This window comes from Rattus norvegicus, chromosome 1 (genome assembly GCF_021556685.1).
Source record: "Rattus norvegicus strain SHRSP/BbbUtx chromosome 1, alternate assembly SHRSP_T2T, whole genome shotgun sequence".
NCBI classification, from domain to species: domain Eukaryota; kingdom Metazoa; phylum Chordata; class Mammalia; order Rodentia; family Muridae; genus Rattus; species Rattus norvegicus.
In genome coordinates this window covers 209,677,341-209,698,200 of record NC_141534.1, presented here as the reverse complement: position 1 = coordinate 209,698,200, position 20,860 = coordinate 209,677,341, and the positions used below count along the sequence as shown (strand labels likewise).

At 52.8% G+C, this 20,860-nt stretch overlaps 1 protein-coding gene across 1 annotated transcript in view; it reads right to left on the bottom strand.

The window, feature by feature from the left end:
* Muc2 (mucin 2, oligomeric mucus/gel-forming) overlaps nucleotides 1–20,515 on the bottom strand; it is a 31,222-nt gene extending 10,707 nt beyond the window's left edge. Inside the window, 30 exon segments of the mRNA NM_022174.1 lie at nucleotides 268–6,078; nucleotides 6,136–6,666; nucleotides 7,997–8,221; nucleotides 8,664–8,707; nucleotides 9,293–9,440; nucleotides 9,860–9,991; nucleotides 10,216–10,372; nucleotides 11,041–11,280; nucleotides 11,399–11,578; nucleotides 11,660–11,767; nucleotides 12,355–12,493; nucleotides 12,752–12,906; nucleotides 13,267–13,367; nucleotides 13,478–13,530; nucleotides 13,755–14,010; nucleotides 14,401–14,527; nucleotides 14,729–14,823; nucleotides 15,318–15,482; nucleotides 15,589–15,726; nucleotides 15,923–15,992; nucleotides 16,081–16,191; nucleotides 16,378–16,516; nucleotides 16,599–16,716; nucleotides 16,943–17,068; nucleotides 17,240–17,450; nucleotides 17,584–17,693; nucleotides 17,793–17,883; nucleotides 18,288–18,402; nucleotides 19,429–19,690; nucleotides 20,411–20,515. Of these exon segments, the coding sequence (NP_071510.1) occupies nucleotides 268–6,078; nucleotides 6,136–6,666; nucleotides 7,997–8,221; nucleotides 8,664–8,707; nucleotides 9,293–9,440; nucleotides 9,860–9,991; nucleotides 10,216–10,372; nucleotides 11,041–11,280; nucleotides 11,399–11,578; nucleotides 11,660–11,767; nucleotides 12,355–12,493; nucleotides 12,752–12,906; nucleotides 13,267–13,367; nucleotides 13,478–13,530; nucleotides 13,755–14,010; nucleotides 14,401–14,527; nucleotides 14,729–14,823; nucleotides 15,318–15,482; nucleotides 15,589–15,726; nucleotides 15,923–15,992; nucleotides 16,081–16,191; nucleotides 16,378–16,516; nucleotides 16,599–16,716; nucleotides 16,943–17,068; nucleotides 17,240–17,450; nucleotides 17,584–17,693; nucleotides 17,793–17,883; nucleotides 18,288–18,402; nucleotides 19,429–19,690; nucleotides 20,411–20,486 (10,234 nt within the window). The 5' untranslated portion in view covers nucleotides 20,487–20,515.
* Between the last annotated feature and the right edge of the window lie 345 nt (nucleotides 20,516–20,860).

Here is a 20,860-nt window from a genome sequence, read left to right as displayed (position 1 = left end):
CTTTACCCATGGAGTCCCATCAGTGTCAGACTGCAAACTCTATACTATCTACAATTCATTCAACCCAGGGATCTGACTCAGTAGGCAAAGAAGGCCCACTTAGGCTACTTCAAACCTTCCAGGGGACTGACCTCACTGAGCAAGAACAGGGTCATGCAGGACAAAATGATGACCCCAGGCTTAGGTCTTGAGATCATAAAACTTCCCTTGCAAAGAGAAGCTCTTGTAAGAATGGAGGAATGGGGATGGCTTCCCATGTCTGCTTACCTGAAGATGTGGTGGGTCCTGATGTTGAACTTGGAGGTGAAGAGGGAGTGCTGCCCACTGATGAAGTGGAGAAGGGTGATGTTGTTCCAGGGGATGACGTGCTAGATGTTGCTGTGGTGGTTACAGGGGTGCTTGAAAGGGTAGTGGACTCCGTAGGTGGAGAAGGAGTAGATGGAGAGGTCATGGGCGTCGAGGATCCAGTTGGAGGTTTGGAAGAGGTTGATCCTGTAGTAGGTACTGTGTTTGTAGGGGTAGGGGTCTCTTTGATTGTGGTGGTGGGTGTTGGGGTTGGGGTTTGGCTAGTAGTAGATGTTGGGCTTGTGCTTTCAGTGGTGGGAGAAGTTGAGCTTGCTGTCTCTGAAATGGTGGAAGGTGGGGATGGAGTCTCGGTGATTGTGGTGGTGGGTGTTGAGGTTGAGGAGCCTATGATGGTGGTAGTAGTAACATGAGAGGTAGGGGTAGAAATCTCTGTGGTTGTAGAGATTGGGGTTGGTGTCTCTGAAATAGTAGGCGTGGAAGTTACGCTCACTGTGGTAGTAGTTGTTGTAGCCGGAGTCACTATGGTGGTGGGGGGAGGGCTAGGTGTCTGGGTAGTGGTAGATCTGGGAGTGAAGGTCTCTGTTCCTGTAGGTGTTGGGGTTGTGGGCCCTGTGGTGCTAGGTGTCGAAGGTGGAGTCCCTGTGGTTGTAGGGGTTGGACTTGGTGTCTGAGTAGTGGTTGATGTAAAAGTGGAGGTCTCTATGGTGGGTGTTGGGGTTGTGGTCTGTGTGGTGGTAGTAGATGTTGGTGTTGTGGGCCCTGTGGTGGTAGGTGTTGAGGGTGGAGTCCCTGTGGTTGTAGGGGTTGGACTTGGTGTCGGGGTAGTAGTTGATGTAGAAGTGGAGATCTCTATGGTGGGTGTTGGGGTTGTGGTCTGTGTAGTAGTAGATGTTGGTGTTGTGGGCCCTGTAGTGGTAGGTGTTGAGGTTGGAGTCCCTGTGGTTGTAGGGGTTGGACTTGATGTCGAGGTACTGGTTGATGTAGAAGTGGAGGTCTCTATGGTGGGTGTTGGAGTTGTGGTCTGTGTAGTAGTAGATGTTGGTGTTGTGGGCCCTGTGGTGGTAGGTGTTGAGGGTGGAGTCCCTGTGGCTGTAGGAGTTGGACTTGGTGTCTGAGTAGTGGTTGATGTAGGAGTGGAGGTCTCTATGGTGGGTGTTGGGGTTGTGGTCTGTGTAGTAGTAGATGTGGGTGTTGTGGTCCCTGTAGTGGTAGGTGTTGAGGTTGGAGTCCCTGTGGTTGTAGGGGTTGGACTTGGTGTCAAGGTACTGGTTGATGTAGAAGTGGAGGTCTCTATGGTGGGTGTTGGAGTTGTGGTCTGTGTAGTAGTAGATGTTGGGGTTGTGGGCCCTGTGGTGGTAGGTGTTGAGGGTGGAGTCCCTGTGGTTGTAGGGGTTGGACTTGGTGTCTCTGTTGTGGTAGATGTAGGAGTGGAGGTCTCTATGGTAGGCGTTGGAGATGTGGTCTGTGTGGTAGTAGATGTTGGGGTTGTGGGCCCTGTGGTGGTAGGTGTTGAGGGTGGAGTCACTGTGGTTGTAGGGGTTGGACTTGGTGTCTGAGTAGTGGTTGATGTAGGAGTGGAGGTCTCTATGATGGGTGTTGGGGTTGTGGTCTGTGTGGTGGTAGTAGATGTTGGGGTTGTGGGCCCTGTGGTGGTAGGTGTTGAGGTTGGAGTCACTGTGGTTGTAGGGGTTGGACTTGGTGTCGAGGTACTGGTTGATGTAGAAGTGGAGGTCTCTATGGTGGGTGTTGGAGTTGTGGTCTGTGTAGTAGTAGATGTTGGGGTTGTGGGCCCTGTGGTGGTAGGTGTTGAGGGTGGAGTCCCTGTGGTTGTAGGGGTTGGACTTGGTGTCTCTGTTGTGGTAGATGTAGGAGTGGAGGTCTCTATGGTAGGCGTTGGAGATGTGGTCTGTGTGGTAGTAGATGTTGGGGTTGTGGGCCCTGTGGTGGTAGGTGTTGAGGGTGGAGTCACTGTGGTTGTAGGGGTTGGACTTGGTGTCTGAGTAGTGGTTGATGTAGGAGTGGAGGTCTCTATGATGGGTGTTGGGGTTGTGGTCTGTGTGGTGGTAGTAGATGTTGGGGTTGTGGGCCCTGTGGTGGTAGGTGTTGAGGGTGGAGTCACTGTGGTTGTAGGGGTTGGACTTGGTGTCGAGGTACTGGTTGATGTAGAAGTGGAGGTCTCTATGGTGGGTGTTGGTGTTGTGGTCTGTGTGGTGGTAGTAGATGTTGGTGTTGTGGGCCCTGTGGTGGTAGGTGTTGAGGGTGAAGTCCCTGTGGTTGTAGGGGTTGGACTTGGTGTCTGAGTAGTGATTGATGTAGAAGTGGAGGTCTCTATGGTGGGTGTTGGGGTTGTGGTCTGTGTAGAAGTAGATGTTGGGGTTGTGGGCCCTATGGTGGTTGGTGTTGAGGGTGGAGTCCCTGTGGTTGTAGGGGTTGGACTTGGTGTCTGAGTAGTGGTTGATGTAGGAGTGGAGGTCTCTATGGTGGGTGTTGGGGTTGTGGTCTGTGTAGTAGTAGATGTTGGGGTTGTGGGCCCTGTGGTGGTAGGTGTTGAGGGTGGAGTCCCTGTGGTTGTAGGGGTTGGACTTGGTGTCGGGGTAGTGGTTGCTGTAGAAGTGGAGGTCTCTATGGTGGGTGTTGGAGTTGTTGTCTGTGTGGTAATAGATGTTGGGGTTGTGGGCCCTGTGGTGGTTGGTGTTGAGGGTGGAGTCCCTGTGGTTGTAGGGGTTGAACTTGGTGTCTGAGTAGTGGTTGATGTAGGAGTGGAGGTCTCTATGGTGGGTGTTGGGGTTGTGGTCTGTGTAGTAGTAGATGTTGGGGTTGTGGGCCCTGTGGTGGTAGGTGTTGAGGGTGGAGTCACTGTGGTTGTAGGGGTTGGACTTGGTGTCGAGGTACTGGTTGATGTAGAAGTGGAGGTCTCTATGGTGGGTGTTGGGGTTGTGGTCTGTGTGGTGGTAGTAGATGTTGGGGTTGTGGGCCCTGTGGTGGTTGGTGTTGAGGGTGGAGTCCCTGTGGTTGTAGGGGTTGGACTTGAAGTCAGGGTAGTAGTGGAACTAGGAGTAGATGTCTCTGTCACTGTAGATGTTGAGGTTGTGGTCTCTGTGGTAGTAGATGTTGAGGTTGAGGTCTCTGTGGAGGTTGGTGTTGTTGTTGGAATCACTGTTGTGGAGGGAACTGGGCTGGATGTCTGGAGGATTGTAGCTGTAGGAGTGGAGATCTCTGTGGTGGGTGTTGGCATTGTGGTCTGTGTGGTAGTAGATGTTGAGGTTGGGGGCCCTGTAGTAGTAGGTGTTGAGGTTGGAGTCACTGTGGTTGTAGGTGTTGGACTTGGTGTCTCTGTTGTGGTAGATGTAGGAGTGGAGGTCTCTATAGTAGGCGTTGGAGATGTGGTCTGTGTGGTAGTAGATGTTGAGGTTGAGGTCTCCGTGGGGGTTGGTGTTGGTGTTGGAGTCACTGTGGTGGAGGGAACTGGGCTGGATGTCTGGGTAGTGGTAGATCTGGGAGTCAAAGTTTCTGTTACTGTAGATGTTGGGGTTGTGGTCTTTCCAATTGTTGGTGTTGGAGTTGGAGTCACTGTGGTGGTGAGGACTGTACTTGGTGTCTGAGTAGTGGTAGATCTAGGAGTAGATGTCTCTGTTACTGTAGGTGTTGCAGATGTGGTCTTTGTAGTAGTAGATAATGACGTTGAGGTCTCTGTAGTAGTAGATGTTGTAACTGGAGTCACTGTGGTAGTAGAGGATGGACTTGGTGTCTGGCTGGTGGTAGATATAGGAGTGGAGGTCTCCGTGATGGGTGTTGGGGTTGTGGTCTGGGTGGTAGTAGATGTTGAAGTTGAAATCTGTGTGGTGGTTGTTTCTGGAGTTGGAGTCACTGTAGTTGTAGGAGTTGGGCTTGGTGTCTTCATGGTAGTTGATGTTGGAATGGAAGTCTTTGTTGTTGATGTTGTAGTTGAGATCTCCGTGGTGGATGGTGGGGTTGAAGTAAAACATATTGTACTACAGCAGTAAACATTGATTTCATAGTTGAGACATACGGGCATGGGGATAATCCCTCCTATTCCCTGATCTGCATTTTTGCACACTAGCCCAACTTCTATATTACAAAGCACTTTTTGTCCAAGCTGATCAAGTGGAACATTGGAATACATCACAGCTCTGCAGGAGATGTTTCGTTCTTCCCAGTGTGGTTCACAGACACCTTTAATTGGTTCATAATCTCCACTTCCTTTATCATAGGAGGGTTTTCCAGAATCCAGCCAGCCAGTCCACTTGCAGCCATCAATGCATGGAGTGGAGGATGGGATGGATGATGATGGGGTTGGTGAGGTGGTTGGTGAAGTTGTAGCTGAGGAGGTTGGTGAGGTGGTTGGTGAGGTGGTTGGTGAAGTGGTTGAGGTGGTTGGTGAGGTGGTTGAGGTGGTTGGTGAGGTGGTTGGTGAAGTGGTTGAGGTGGTTGGTGAGGTGGTTGGTGAAGTGGTTGAGGTGGTTGGTGAGGTGGTTGAGGTGGTTGGTGAGGTGGTTGGTGAGGTGGTTGGTGAAGTGGTTGAGGTGGTTGGTGAGGTGGTTGGTGAAGTGGTTGAGGTGGTTGGTGAGGTGGTTGAGGTGGTTGGTGAGGTGGTTGGTGAGGTGGTTGGTGAGGTGGTTGAGGTGGTTGGTGAGGTGGTTGAGGTGGTTGGTAAGGTGGTTGAGGTGGTTGGTGAGGTGGTTGAGGTGGTTGGTGAGGTGGTTGGCGAGGTGGTTGGGGTGGTTGGTGAGGGGGTTGGTGAGGTGGTTGGTGAGGTGGTTGAGGAGGTTGGTGAGGGGGTTGGTGAGGTGGTTGAAGTGGTTGGTGAGGTGGTTGGTGAGGTGATTGGTGATGGTGAGGTGGTTGGCGAGGTGGTTGAGGTGGTTGGTGAGGGAGTTGGTGAGGTGGTTGGTGAGGTGGTTGAGGTGGTTGGTGAGGGGGTTGGTGAGGTGGTTGGTGAGGTGGTTGAGGTGGTTGGTGAGGTGGTTGGCGATGTGGTTGGTGAGGTGGTTGAGGTGGTTGGTGAGGTGGTTGGTGAGGTGGTTGGTGAGGTGGTTGGTGAGGTGGTTGAGGTGGTTGGTGAGGTGGTTGAGGTGGTTGGTGAGGTGGTTGGTGAGGTGGTTGATGAGGTGGTTGGTGAGGTGGTTGGTGAGGTGGTTGAGGTGGTTGAAGTGGTTGGTGAGGTGGTTGGTGAGGTGGTTGAGGTGGTTGGTGAGGTGGTTGGCGATGTGGTTGGTGAGGTGGTTGAGGTGGTTGGTGAGGGGGTTGGTGAGGTGGTTGGTGAGGTGGTTGGTGAGGTGGTTGGTGAGGTGGTTGAGGTGGTTGGTGAGGTGGTTGGTGAGGTGGTTGAGGTGGTTGGTGAGGTGGTTGGTGAGGTGGTTGGTGAGGTGGTTGGTGAGGTGGTTGAGGTGGTTGAAGTGGTTGGTGAGGTGGTTGGTGAGGTGATTGGTGATGGTGAGGTGGTTGGCGAGGTGGTTGGGGTGGTTGGTGAGGGGGTTGGTGAAGTGGTTGGTGAGGTGGTTGAGGTGGTTGGTGAGGGGGTTGGTGAGGTGGTTGGTGAGGTGGTTGAGGTGGTTGGTGAGGTGGTTGGTGAGGTGGTTGGTGATGTGGTTGGTGAGGTGGTTGAGGTGGTTGGTGAGGTGGTTGGTGAGGTGGTTGAGGTGGTTGAGGTGGTTGGTGAGGTGGTTGGTGAGGTGGTTGGTGAGGTGGTTGAGGTGGTTGGTGAGGTGGTTGGTGAGGTGGTTGGTGAGGTGGTTGAGGTGGTTGGTGAGGTGGTTGGTGAGGTGGTTAGTGAGGTGGTTGGTGAGGTGGTTGAGGTGGTTGGTGAGGGGGTTGGTGAGGTGGTTGGTGAGGTGGTTGGTGAGGTGGTTGAAGTGGTTGGTGAGGGGGTTGGTGAGGTGGTTGGTGAGGGGGTTGGTGAGGGGGTTGGTGAAACTGTTGAAGTGATATGCGAGGTTGTTGGTGAAGTAGCAGATGAAGTCAGTGGGGAAGTTGTAGGTAAGGTGGTTGGTGAAGATGTAGGTTGAGTAGTAGATGAGATTGGTGTTGAAGTTGTAGGTGAGATGGTTGAAGGACAGTATTCCATTGGAATGCAACAGTTGACTCGTATCTCATAGTCATAGCAAAGTTCAAACTGCCCAGATCCATACTGGTCCTCATTATTGCAAATGAGCCCCTCTGAGACATTACACTGTACCTTCTGACCCAGCTCTGTCCAGTCGAGTTTGGGATCTGTGGCTGCCCTGCACTCAATGTCCTCAGGAGTGCTGCAGACATGTTCAAAAGTCTCTCGATCACCACCATTGCCACTGGTAGGATGATTGTTGTTGATCCAGTCAGACCAGAAGCAGCAATGTGGTAAATGTGGTACTAGGAAAACAAAATTACATACAGGTCTTAGTGCTTGAGAGAGGATAGGTGATTCAGAGTCCTCAGTGACCTCGCAGGTCACACACACACACACACACACACACACACACACACACATACACAGGAACGCATGCACGCACATGTCCACCCTCTCCCTCTCCAAAGAAGCAAGTTATATTAACCCAGTCAGAGTTCCATTCCCACTTTTCTTTTTGCAGCTGAAAGACTAAGGCTCAGAGGGGAGGGGCCACCCAGGCCCATGTCTAGGTGGGACATACCCTAGTCTCAGAGCTTCAGCTTAGTACCTCTTTCTTGTCAATGCTGAATCTTTGTGAGAGAAAAATAAAAGACTAACAAGAGAGTAACCCTTAAGGAAGAGTGTGAAAAGGGCTTTGCCTATTCCTGACCAAGAACATGATCATCTACACAGGTCCCACCTCTGTGTCTATGGACTTGGCAGACACTGACTAAATACACCTGTGACATTCAAGCAGCTAAGTGCAGCCTGTGCTCACAGCTGCTTCCAAAGGAAGCCCAGGAATCACTTTGAAAGATTATCTCTTCTTGGCCCTACTAATCATGGGAAAGCATTGTCAATGTCACTTACTAGGAGTTCTTGATGGAACTTCAATCAAGGAAAAAGGAAGCTATTACTGCACAGTTTAAGACCTTTTTTGCATGGTCTTGCTATACAGGCCTAGCCTGGAACTCTCTAAATAGACCATAGGCCTCAAACTTATGGTGATCAGCCTGCTTCTGCCTCCCAAGTGCTGGTTGTAAGTGTGTGCCACCATGCTCAGCCTGCACTTTATGTGTGTGTGCATGTGTATGTGCATGTTTCTCTGTGTACAGTATCATCCTCAAGAGTACCTTGTCCTTCCAAATAAGGTCTCCCATTGGCCCTAGAACTTGCCAATTAAGTTATATGGGTTTGCCAGTGAGCACCAAGAATTCTGCTGTCTCCATATCCCTGACAATAGGATTGCAAATGTGCTCGCCATGCCTGGCATTTTACATGAGCTCTGGGGAGCAAACTCATGCTTGTGAAGCAAGTGCTTTGCCAACTGACCAAGCTCAACCTAGGTCCTCAAATTTGCAGGTGATCTCCCCTGTGTCTGTTATACCCCGACTGCTCATTCATTGTGGATATGGTTTGTACTAGAGCAAATCCAGAGGAATGTATGTCCTCTGCCTTCAAAGAAATGTCAATACCACTTTACATTCTATTTTCAAAACAAAGGTAGGATACACAGAACTGGCTCCAGCCCTAAGAGGTGCTCTCTATGGTAGATTTTCAAGAAATCAAAAGCCCCAGAAAAACCCTCACCTGTCGTGACTGTGGTTGTGGCGGTGGCTGAGGTGGTGGTAATGGTGGTGGAGATGGGAGTGGTAGAGATGGGGGTGGAAGTTGTGGTGAAGCTTGTCAGGGAGGTTGGACTTGGCGTGGAGGAGCCACAAATATTGAAGTATTTCTCTGCTGTTCCATTGGATCCACAGATCTCCCAGTAGCAGAAGATACCATCTTGTGTCTGGTTAATAATCTTCCCTGAACAGAAGTTATAGGGCCATCAACCCAACAGGAAAGACACCTTTTCAAGGCTTCCCCAATTTATCACATGTGAGGGATGATTGGGGATAAATCCCAGCAGGACTGCATACCCAGAACCTCTCACTTTGAAGGAGCCTCTTTGGCTCCCAGAGTCAATGAGCCCAGAACCTGGATGAGAGATGCACTAGAAATTCCCCAGAGGCCGTACCATTCCCATTAGAGAAAGGGAACAATGATGTGTAATGTGAGTCCCTAGGGGCTTGCTGCATAGCTCAGCAAGTCGAAGATGGAAAGAACTTGGGCAACAAAGAAACAGAGCCCAGGAGGAAACTCAACCCCACTAGAGACCAGGTCCCATACAAGAACAGCACAGCCCACAGACTTCCTGGGTTGGGCCTCTAACCCTCTACCTCCAGGATCCCAGCAGAGGGCAGCTTACCTTCATCTGGACGGCAGATGATTTCTGATGTGTTGGTGCATGTACTGCAAAGGAAGTATAGATACTACAGATTCTCCACATGCCCTTCCTGTCTACAGTCACCACATGCCCGTCTACAGTCCCAGTGCCCAAAGCCCCAGAACACTGCCCCAAACACAAACTACAAAGGAACCCACCCATTGGGTTCTAAATGTGGTCAGCTAGATGGGATGAAGCAAGCTGAGAAGAAGCTAGGCCTAGAGGATAAGGTGAGGTCAAAAGGCCTCCACAGCCCTCAAGGACAAGAACCAGCACCTCCATACTCTAGCTCCTATGACCATGTGTGTACATGTGTGATTGGGTGTGCAACTATGTGTGGCTGTGTCCATGTATGTATGCACACTGAATGTGCTGTGCATGTATGTGAGTGTGGCAATGATCCATGAGTGTGTGCTTGCATGTGCATAAGCACCTAACCAAAGTGACCACACTTCCAAATATATGAATACGGTCTGTGTGTGATGTGTGTGTCTGTGTGTGTGTGTGCATGTGTGTGTGTGCATTTGTGTATGTGCATGTATATGTACCATGCACACATACACATGTATATGCCAACCTTTCCCAGACCCTGTGCACTGTAGGCTCAGTACCAAGACATGCAGATCTCATCAGTGGGAACAGATCCTCCAGGTGGGTAGCGAGTATCCTCAATATAGCAGCCACACTTGTCCCCACTGACACATTTCTTCAGGTCCTCATCATAGATGGGCCTGTCCTCAGGGCACCGAGGGTAGCAACCTAGTGGATACAGGAAACAGGGCTCAGACCACCATGGAGGATCTCTGGTCCACCAGACCTTCCTCATCAGTCCCACCCCACCTAGTGTTTTGCTTGGAGATGTTCATCTATGAAGACCAAGAATCAAAAGACAGAGTTTGTGTCCCCCCCTAGGGTTTTCTGCTCCCCAGAGACCCAAATCGTTTCCACCCATGAGTTTGCCTGCTCCTCTGCCCTCCTCTTCAGGAGGCAGGACCTTAGCATGGCCCCAGTTCATTAAACAGACTGTGGTGAAGTGAGTCTTGTTCCCTAAGCCAAGCCTCTCAACCCTTGGTCCCCTCTCAAAACCTCCATGTGTGTCCCCCAGCTGGTGGTAGCTCTCAGCCTGACAGGGGCCCGTCCCTTGGTGGCTACCTCCCTGGAGGGCCCTGCCTGCTCACCCTCCAGGTAAGACACTGAGATGTTGGAATGGATGCCGTTGAGGGTCCTGCAGGTCTCAAAGCTGCGGTTCCCACAGGGTTCATAGTGCCATTCACACTCATCTGGGGGGTTGTAGTAATCACAGAATACAGCTAGAGGGAGAGAGGATGGAGACATGGTCAGGCTTCGGAACATACAAGTGGGTGCCCACGTATGCCTGAGTCAGGGAGTGTGAGCAAGTGCAGGACCAGTTCACTCCTATCAACACAAGTCTTACTACAGCTCAGGAAAGGACATCTGGGGGCAAGTGTGGGATGGTTCACACTCAACCATCGCTTGGATGGAGAAGGAAGTGCTGTCAGCCATGGGCACTCACGGCATAGATCTGGCGTCCTCCAGAACACACAGGCCTCGGCCTTGGTGCACTCTTGAGCGTAGGAGGCCACGGCGGAGCAGAAACACTCACAGTCACCACCAGTGTCACAGGAGCAGGAGTCATGAACACAGGCATCATAGAAGACTGTGGGGTCCACCTAGGAAGAGGACCTCAATGTGCCCTAGGTCCACACTGCCCTTAGAAGGCCTAGAGCTCAGGCCCAGGGCCAGAGTGGCTGATGGAGGGAGAACACTCAAATTGAGGCCACTCGGGGCCAAAAGATCTGTCGCTCATACTCTGAGTGCCTTGATGACCATCCTAAAACCAGCCCACCCCCTGATGTCCTCCAGGAACTAACAAAATAAGTCCTTTTTTTCCCTCTCTAGTGACCATGTAGTCATGGTAGAGGAGGTCAGGGTCCAGCCAGGCTCTCAGAGAGAAAGGCTGATCTTCTAATTACTGACTCAAAGAACAAAGTGCACAGAGCCAAAGAACAAACACCTCATGGGGTGCAGCAACATGGCTCCAAGTGTCCTTAGCCTACTTGGAGAGGCCAGGAGCCCCCAAAGCAACTATAGTAAAACTAATAACAGGTCACACCCCTCACATGGCCACAGTCATCCTAGTCAGTCTCTTTTAGTGACCCCAACCATGGCCACTGACCAGAACCATAACACACCTATAGTGGGACTCTGCCTACAGAGCCCTTTGCTTGTGTCCACAGTCAACCCATACCTGTGCCCCTGCTGACACTTGTGGTCCCTCCTATGCATGCAGCCCTGCCTACCTGGCTGTGACCCCACCATGCCTGCAGGCCCAATGTACCTTGCCGTGGCACGCTAGGAACACATCACTCTTGATAATGCTGCATTGCTTCTCTGCCCAGGAGCGGCGATGTGGGTTCAGGCTGCAGGGGTCTGGGTTGTGGCTCACATCTGGGCAAGTGGAAGCTTCCTTCCAGCTATTCCCAAAGTCCAGCTCGCTGGCCACCACCATGTGATCCCGAGTGGTGAAGTCATTTTTGGTCTGATCATCAAAGTTCCCACACAGACCACATACATTGCCCTGCAGAAAGAAAAGCAGGACTGTCCAGCTTGAAAAGAGCTTGAAGTAAGGGAGAGCAGCATCCACCGGGCCTATGCTGGAGGCGGCCCAAGGCACAGCTGGCATCTTGGTGGCCTACCTTGTAAGAGGGATCCAGCTTGATAAAAATGGTGGTCTTCTTGTCCCAGATAACGATGATGCCAGAGCTGACCTCCACCACTAGGTACAGGCCCACTTCCCGTGTGATAAAGGGCACATGGTGTCCCTCTTCCAACTGCTTTACCACACGGTGTTTATCCACCAACTTCAGCTCTGTCCCCTATCCAGAGGAAAGGATGGTCATTGTCTGTTTCCAAGGGTTCCCAAGGGATCCCCTGTCCCAGAAACCAGCGGCACTCACCCCAATAAAGATCTTTATGGCCTTGGAGCAGGTAACACCTGTGGTACCGCAGGGGACATTCTCAGTGATAATGCTAAAAGAACCGGTAGAGTTCTGGCCACAGTAGTCCTGGGGGCCAGCAAGACAGTGTCAGTGAAGAAGGCCAGGACACACAGGACACACAGGACACACAGGACACACAAGACACAGGTGCCTACCCCAGCTGGCAAGACTACAGCATCCCTCTGAGTAGAAAAGAAAGTGCTCTGCCCTTCCCCATCTGGGATGAGAGACCCTAACTCAAACCTCACCCAGCCAGATCTTCTGTTATCCATGGATAATGGTGCCAAAAAGCACAAGGAATAGTAGCTTGGTCTATCTATATACATGTACACACACATGCACACATGTGTGCACAGATGTGCACACACATTCGAACACACATGCACACACACATGCACATGCACGCACATGCGCGCGCACACACACAAACACACACACAGGACGGGGGACTTTCTCAATAACCCTCATCTCTACGAATGGGTAGGGCACTGGAAGGAGGAGAGTGGTTTACCACACCCTCTCTATTCATTGCTGGAAACCCAAATCCTGGCAGTGTGTGGGTTCCAGGGTGAGGAAAGGCTGGCCTTCCCACTCCCAGGACCCTCTTCCAAATCTCAGGGCAGGCTTCTTCCCAGACAGGTCCACAATCGCACCTGGACAGCCACATAGGAGCAGTGTCCATCAAAGTCATAGTGCTTCCCGTCGAAGGTGATGTAGTGGCCACTCCCATAGATAGAGCAGGTGCTGTGGCATGCATAGCGGGTGCACTCCCAACGTCCTTTCTGACAAGTACTGAGGAGAAAAAAGTACCTGAAGGGTCCTGAAGCCAAGACTCTCATCTCTTAGAGAGCAGCTTGGTAAGACCCTGGACACCATGGAGATACCTCCTGAGGAGGTCCATGTAGGAAACCTGCAAGCATGTCTGGCCTAAAAGTGACTTCTAGGGTAAGGGGTAGATACTAGACTTGCTCCATCAACAGAGTGGGGACCACCTTGTATCCCCATAAAACCAGCCCAGTCGATCAGTGCAGCCTGACTGGGCCAGCTCACCATGTGTTGTTGCAGTCCAGTTTGATAGTTTTCCCAGAATCGTAGAATTGTTTGTTGTGGATGCAAGGACACTCATCCTCCACCACACAGCCACCACGGCCATTATCCAGGAGTCCATCGGGACACACACAGCCACTGATGCACTCTGTATGGTACTGGAATAAGAAGGGCTCAGATAAGGGCCCAGCAAGTACAGATACCCGCGTGAGATCTAACAGTGTCCGAGACCCCCAACTTCTTTTCCTCTCTCCTAAGACCCCTCCCTTCAAGCTCACCCTGGTCAGGGAGGCCAGGTAGAGTTGCAGGTCAAGGCCGCTATTACTAACCACTGCACTGATACAGGCTACCACTTCTCTTCCAGGGTCACAAGGAGCATCAACCCGCATGTTTGCAAGACTCAGCTCCCAGCCCAGTGAACTGTCACTGTGGGAGTCTGCCTTTACCCTCCACAATGGACCGGGGCATCCAGAACACCCGCAACCAGCCCACCCACAGCAGCCCTCTCTGGCACTCACATAGCCAGCCACCAGTGTCTGGCAGCTAGTGGGACGGGGTTCCCGGATGGCCAAAGCAGTTAAGTTATTACAGTCCACAAGGATCTGGGGGCTCAGACAGGCTGTGGGATGAAGGAGTCTGTGTTAGCTCAGGGTGAATTCAGGGCACCCAGTGAGTGGGAAGAAGAAACAAGACTCAAGCTGTGGCCATACAGGGGCAGCATCCACTTACTGTGGCCAATCAGTTTGACCTGGGTACATTGCAGCCTTCCGTTTCGGCAAATGCTATGAAAGAGAAGTGGGAAGGGATGAATGGGGCCCAGATCTGTGTCCACACAGGACAGCTGCCAGCCGGGCCACTCTCAGAATCTCACCCCTGGCATTTCTGCACCATTTGGGAGCCTTGGGTCTCATGGGTAGAGTCTGCCATTTTTTCACTCATGGGTAGAGATTCAAGAGCAGTCCCCTGCCCCACTCTATGGGCCCCTTGCCAAGTCCAGGACACTTACCAACGCTCCTCCTGCCTCAGAATCACATCTCCTGCCTCTAGGTAAAGACCATGGTGGTAGCAGGAACACTTAGACAAGGGCACACAGCGACCTTTCTCATCCATGAAGGTGTGGTCAGGGCAGCCACAGCCTTCCACAGGTGCAAATCCCTTGAGGCAGTGGGTGTCGCCTTCTGAGATTGAGCGGCAGGTCTGCTGGCAAGTGGTCAGGTTGTACATGAAGATCTGTGAGCTGGGGCAAGCGTGCACATCTTTGTCTGCAGAGGAAACCACGGGAGTAAGGAAGGGGCAAAGGGAATGGACTCTGACTACTGTCCCCATAGGCTGCCTCTGAGTTTCTCCCTCCACCAGGACTGCAGATACCTGCCTAGCCCAAAAGCCAGAAGGCCAGCCACCCTGAGAATCCCTCCTGGGCCCCTGAACTCAACTTCCAAAGCTGTGGCTAGCCCATAGTCCATCTCTACAGAATTATGCTCCTTGCTGCAAGCAGAGAGTCTAAAAACTTGGGGAAATCTGCTGCTTCTGGCAGAAGCCGGGAGGCAGCTACAAGGAACTGGCCCCTCTCCCTGGACTGCTGTGCTCAAGGCTCCCAGCCCAAGCCCGAATCATCATCTTAGGTAGGAATCAGCCAGTGGGGAAGCACTCACTGCAGACACTCTCCCGCCAGCCCCACAGCATGACACCCTTGGCTGCACAGGCACGAGCGTAGGAAGAAAGAGCTGCACACATGCAGTCCTCGTTGTTCTGACAGTTGCACGTGTCATATTTGCACCTCTGGGAGACAAACCAAACAACAGACAGTGAGGCGAGGAGGCCAGGTGCATGGCCGTAGCACCCCATACACTCAAGTGAACATACATGCACACGCGTGCCAGCACTCAGGTACACACGCATACCCAGCCCCTCACAGCTCAGCTAGGTGCCCAGAGCACACTGTGGTGGCACTGAGTGTGCAGTGTTGGGGGATGAACTCACCTTGTAGTATTCAGTGGGATCCACAGCCAGGTGGCATCTGGCAAAGGGCGTCTCCGACCTCTTCAGTAGGGAGCACCAGTGTTCAGCGTAATTGGCTGGGGAGTGGATCAGAACCTTAGCATGGACCAATCTCCCTTTCACATGCCCTGAGCCTGAAGTCTGATCACCCAAAGGGAAGGTAACATGGTCTCCTGTGAGACCAAAGCCAGACCCCTTCCTTCCTTCCTCCCACCATAACTCCAGGCAGCTATGAGCAAGATGAGACCTCTCTGCATAGCACCCACTTCTCCCTTTCCACTTATAGGACAGAGAGATGGGTAGGAGCACATGTCATCCTAGATGAGAGCCACCACCTAGCAGTTAGCCTGCCCAACCCATCTACTTTATCACCTGGAACACTGCCACCCTGGGGCCACTATAAACCAGCTGAAACAGCAGGCAAATGTGCTGACCCCCGGCACCATGGGCCATGTGACCTCCACCCACCCCTCACCCACAGCCTGCGTGTTCATCTGCTCACAGCTGTACTGTCAGGATTGTGTGTCCTTGACAAGTCAGTGGACAGCAACTAGCTTCCCCCAAGCCTTACCGCTCTCAATGTTGAGGGAACAGGGGTCATCCAGCCAGTCTAATTTGTCATGGCAGCTTGATTGGGCCTTCCAGGTATTGGCGAAGCCAGCCCCCGTGGCCTCCACCATCCCACCAGACGTCATGAAGTCATCACTCTCTAGGCCGTTGAAGTTTCCACAAAGACCTACAGGACCAGGACACCATTAGGAAGAATCTGGGGGTAGGGGGACTGGGAGAAACAGGACCCTCGTGGGGCTCATTCAGAAACAAGACAGGAGAGAGCCCCTCACCTTGCACTTGTCCCTGGGCAGACTGGTCCAGAGTCACAAAAAGCTGCATGACTGGGACCAATTGGATCTGCAGCCGCAGCCCAAACATCGTGTTCACAACAATGTGGTAGGAGGAGGGTTTGAAGATGGAGAAGCTCGCTGTAAGGCAAGGACATGGTGAAAGGCAGCAGGGCTCCATGGTCCCACCGTACTATGAAGTGGCATGCCCACTACCCCCTACCACTGGCAAGGACCCAAGAATAGTCTCCTGGGGACACAAGGCCCCTCGTTGGCCCAGACCGTTAGGCTGTTTGAATCTCATCTGGCTCTGTTGACGGGCAGCAGAACCACTCACCTGCCACATGGGGCAGGGACACCTCCATTTCATTGAGCAACACACTGCCACCTGATTTGAAGGCCACCACCTGCAAGAAATGTCAAGGGCGCATAGAGCTGAGAGGGCCTGCACGCAGGACCCAGAAATACTGGGGAGGGAAGGGTGGAGGCACTCACGTTCTTCTTGTTGTCAGTCAACAGCACTACGGTCTTCAGACAGGTCTGCTTGTCTGTAGAGCCACAGGAGGCCAGCTCACCCAGGAGGGCATAGGAGTCATTGTATTTGGTCTGTATGAGAAAGGTCGGTGCAGTTATTGAGGATCTGACAGCCTCCTTGCACTCTACATCCCCCACTTCCCATCCTGTTTCTAAGAGCAGTATTACCCACCACCCCAAGGACAGCCTTCTCCAGAATCCGTCCTTCCACCCTCCTCAGAAGACAGAGGGCCCCCAGCCCCATCCTGGCTGGCCTACCTTGGTCAGGACATAGTAGCAGTCCCCATGAAAGGTAAACTTTTTCCCATCAAAGGTGGTGATGTGGGAGCCACCTTCCAGGGCACAGGTCTCAGGGCAAGGCAGGTCTTTACACATCCAGCGACCAGCATTGCAGACACTGCCCAGAAGCAGGGCACAGCGTCAAGACTCGGTAACACCCCAGCCTGTCTGACCCCCAACCTCTTTGCTCTGAGACTCACCACTGCTCACAGTCATTGGTAATCTCCTGGCCTGGCATATAGAGGTGTCCGTGCAGCTTGCAATGACACTGGCTCACAGGGATGCAGCCACTGCCCGTAATGTCATCATACACAGTGCCTGCGATAGACGGCCAGAGATATAAACTCACCCTGAAAGCCTCAGGAGGTCCCAATCTCCCCCCAAGGTGAGGCTTCCAGCCAGACCTCCACCCACAGGTGTCTGGAGCCCTGACCTGTCAATGAAGGTTCTCATCTCACAGCCCTCAGGGCTCTTGGGAGGGTCCCAACCCTCCCTGCCTGCTCCCTACCCAGTCCCTAGGACAAGGGTCATTCAGAGGACATACCTTCTGGGCAGAAACAGCCATCCATGTAGTGTTCCTCACACAAGCTGCTGACCTCCAGATGTGAGCAGGTGTCGACGCAGGGCGAGCCGCTCTCCAGGTACACCATGTTACCAGGGCATTTCTTGGCTACAAGCAAAGTCAGCGCCATCAGTCCCCAAATAAGGAGCTACCAAGGCCGCTGGTACATACAGCACAGACATGGCTCTCACCAGGGTCTCACTAAACCCAGCAACGCTAACATTGAGCACCAACCATGTGAATGGCCTCCAAGCACCCCATGGGTCACTAGCTACTTACGGCACAGTGAGGCAGTCCTCCAGTTCTCAGGTCTGCCACCTGCATGGGAGCACTGGCGGGAGAACTCAGCAAGGGTGCTGCACTCGCAGGCACCACCCTGTGGACACTGGCAACGGTCGTGCATACAGGCGAGCACATACAACTCCACGGGCACCCGGGCCTGGCAGTCCTCGAAGGCTGTGGAGGTCAGCAGCCTCTCACATTCAGCTCGCTTAAGATGGAAAGACATGAATGAGGACAGCTGTTCATGCCTCTCTTCCCTCCCCGTAGAGCATAGAGATCCCCAACGAAGGTCAGTAAGTACAGGTTTCCAGAGAGCCTGGAGTCCCCCAGTGGTGGCTCACATGTTCAGAGCAGGACTCCGGCTCTTGTACTTCCTCAGGGTCCTCACATACAACCTCAGGCTTGTTGATCTTCTGCATGTTCCCAAACTCAATAGCACTGAAGCGTATGCCTAGGGAGACAGCTGGTCAGCATTGGTTCCTTGGGAAGGAACCGGGAGCCTGCAATCACACCCTTGTCTCCCTCTCAACAAGACCCGCTTAACACTCACCATCAGAGAGGAACTCATTATTGGCCTGCATGCCATTGAAGTCCCCACAGAGACCACAGGTGTGGTTCTGGAACCGGCCGTCCAGCTCCACCTGTTGGAGAAGAAGGGAAGGCAGGTGAGCAGACCTCAGAGCCCAGCACATCTTCCAGAGAGCCCCTAAGTCTAGGCAGCTTTTCAAACAGGGCAGCTTGGGAAGAAGGCAGGGGTCAGCCACTAGAAAGGTACTTCAGCGTAGAGTACCAAAATGGCCATCTCTGAAGGACACTTAGAGACAGCTCACTGCACTTATAACACAGAGAGCAGAGCCTCTCTCAGGACAGGATAGTGGAGTCTCTGGTACTAATCACCATCTCCAGCAACCTTCTCTGCCACACAGGATCCTACTCCAATCATGAGGTATGGGTCTCCCACCCTTCTGCCCTTCTATGGAGCCACCAGGCCTCTAGCCAGACAGAGGAGTCCTACCACCCCAGAGCCCAGGATGCTGGTACCCACCATCAGGGCATCTTCCCGGTTCCACATGAGGGAGAGGCCAGCACGGGAGTAGACCTTGGTATAAGCATCGTTCTTCTCAATGAGCAGCCCGGAGCTGTAGTGTGGGGTGCTGACCCTGTGGGAGCCACTATGGGGTCACTCACCAATCCATCATCCCAGAACCCACCCACTTGTCCTCATGAGGGTTCTGCTGTCCATACGGTGCTGAGGCCATGGGCATTATCTGGGTGAAGTCAGTCCCAGGCTGACTCCTTACATGGCCTGTCTGTTTTCATCTGAGCCAAGCTCAGAGAGGAGGCCAGAAAGCCCTTGTCCTGGGCTAGGTGGATTTCCTTGGGGCAGGGCCAGGCCCTTCACCCTATTTCCTTCCTGTGCCCTCTCTGAGACCAGAGTAGAGGCTTTCCCAGGAGTCCTAAAGGCAGTGGGTCTGGGATATCTTGAGGACTGAGACCCCCCAACCCTATCTAGGTTATTCCTCATAGAATCTGCCAGGGTAGGACCTTCAACTCCCACCCAGCCCATCATCCTGGGGCTGCCCTTATGCCAAGACCCCATCCCATGCCTGTGCTGGCCTGCAATTGCCATACAACAGCCCCTGAGCCTCTAGCCCTAACCCACACATGACAGCATAACCCAGACAGACCAAACAAGCAAGATAAGGGAACTCTGGGAGAGCCCCATGCAGGACACAGAAACCCCGAAGCAGGAAAAGAGCAAATCCCCAGGAGGTGAACCTGCAGGACAGGAATGCATTTAAGAGGACCTCATTGTTGCAGAGACAATACCAGGGAACAATGGGGCAGGGCAAGCAGCCTCTCCCTTCTGAGCTTCTGCAACTTTAGTCTTGGGGGACATGCTCTGGCAGCCACCAACCTATCCCATATGACCCCCCTAAGGAAAATCTACAGGGGACTCACAAGATACCCAAGACCCCTGGTCTACAGAGGGGATCTCCTCAGGGTTTGTTGAATAAATCCATGGCCTAGCTCAAACCTCAAACTTAGACATGTACCAGAGAGGAAGAGGGTATCCTGGAGGCTGGCTAAGTTATACAAAATGTTCAGGGGGAAAGTTGCTCTGAGGAGCCAGAAACATCCCCCTAGCTGCTGGGACATAAGAGAAGAGTAGTAATCCCACTCACATGGCCCCATTCACAACTGCCAGCTTGTGGGTGAGGTAGATGGTGTCATCCTTAATGGTGATCAGGACGGACTCTATGCTGGAGTGACCCCCAGCCTTGTCCAAGCCCCGCTTCAGGTGCACAGCAAATTCCTTATAGGAGTCTCGGCAGTCAGAAGCAAAGTTGTAATCACAGAGACCAGGGAATCGGAAGACATCGCCGTCAAAAGTTTTGTAGTGGAAGTCACCCCAGGTGCTGCAGACATGGTTTCGGGATCTGGCTTCTGGGAGAACAGTGGGGACACAGTGAGACATCCAGATGAGAGGAGGGCTTCCCTGAGCCCACCCTCCAAGTTAACCTCAGAGGTCTCCCCAAGGGGACCGAACCATCTGGGGCCCCGAACCAGGGTTTCTGGTTCCCCCTATAGACACAGTCTCTGTTAAATATTCGTCACCCCTCTGCAGAGACTCTCAGACAAGGTGGAGTCCAAGCAGGGAGAGGGTAGAGGGATCTTCAGGCAATGTGGTCGCTCTGTCTACCTCAAACCTCTCAACTGATGCTCCATTTAGCCCCTCTCCACACACTCTTCACCCAGCAAGAAGCTCAGTCTTCAAGAGTTCCCCCTGGGACATCCCCCATCTACAGCTTTATCCTGATGGGACAGAAGTGTCACATATGAACACTCAGCCCATTCTCCAGAGACACTGTCTTGCCAAAGGTCCCCCTGAAGCCATCCTAAGCTTGGCTTCTTCTGGACATCCAATGCTTCCCCACTACCACGGACAATGGTCCCTCAGGGATCCCCGCTTCTCACCCACCTGGTGCAGGAGCCTCAGTTTTCAACCTCAGAGTGGTGGTACAAGCCTTAAGACCAGTCCCACTGCAGTGGCTCTGACTGGGGACCCTCTCCTATTCCAGAAGCCCCTTGCTAATTGCTCTGAACTGCCTTCCCACCCTCAGGGTGTTCTGCCCGTCCCTTTACCCAGAGTACCCAGCCCCTTACCTTTCTGAAGTTCCAAGCCCTTGCCTAAGGCCAGGACTAGGCACACAGCCACCAGGCGAGCTAGTGGCAGCCCCATGGTGGCTCACGAGGGTGGCACAGAAGAGCATCCCAGGACAGGGGTCCAGGACTTATATGCCTAGCAGGCACCCGAGGGCGGAGGACGAGGGAGGTGCGAAGGGTGGGTGGGGCATTTGCCGAGTTATCAGGAAGACAGCTGTGGGGGCTCCACAGGTCCCAGAGAGGAAATATTGATTCAAGTTATCTGAGTTTATCTTTATATGACTCCCTGGGTAAACTTGGCCTTCCTCAGGATGTCATAGCCCCAATTATCCCAATGCCAGCACACACCCCAAGCGAACTCCATTCCTTTAAGCTACAAGCCAGGCCACTGTCAGGTGGGGAGAGCAGGAGATGCCTGCTGGAATTACATCCCACAAAGTCTGCCATAGC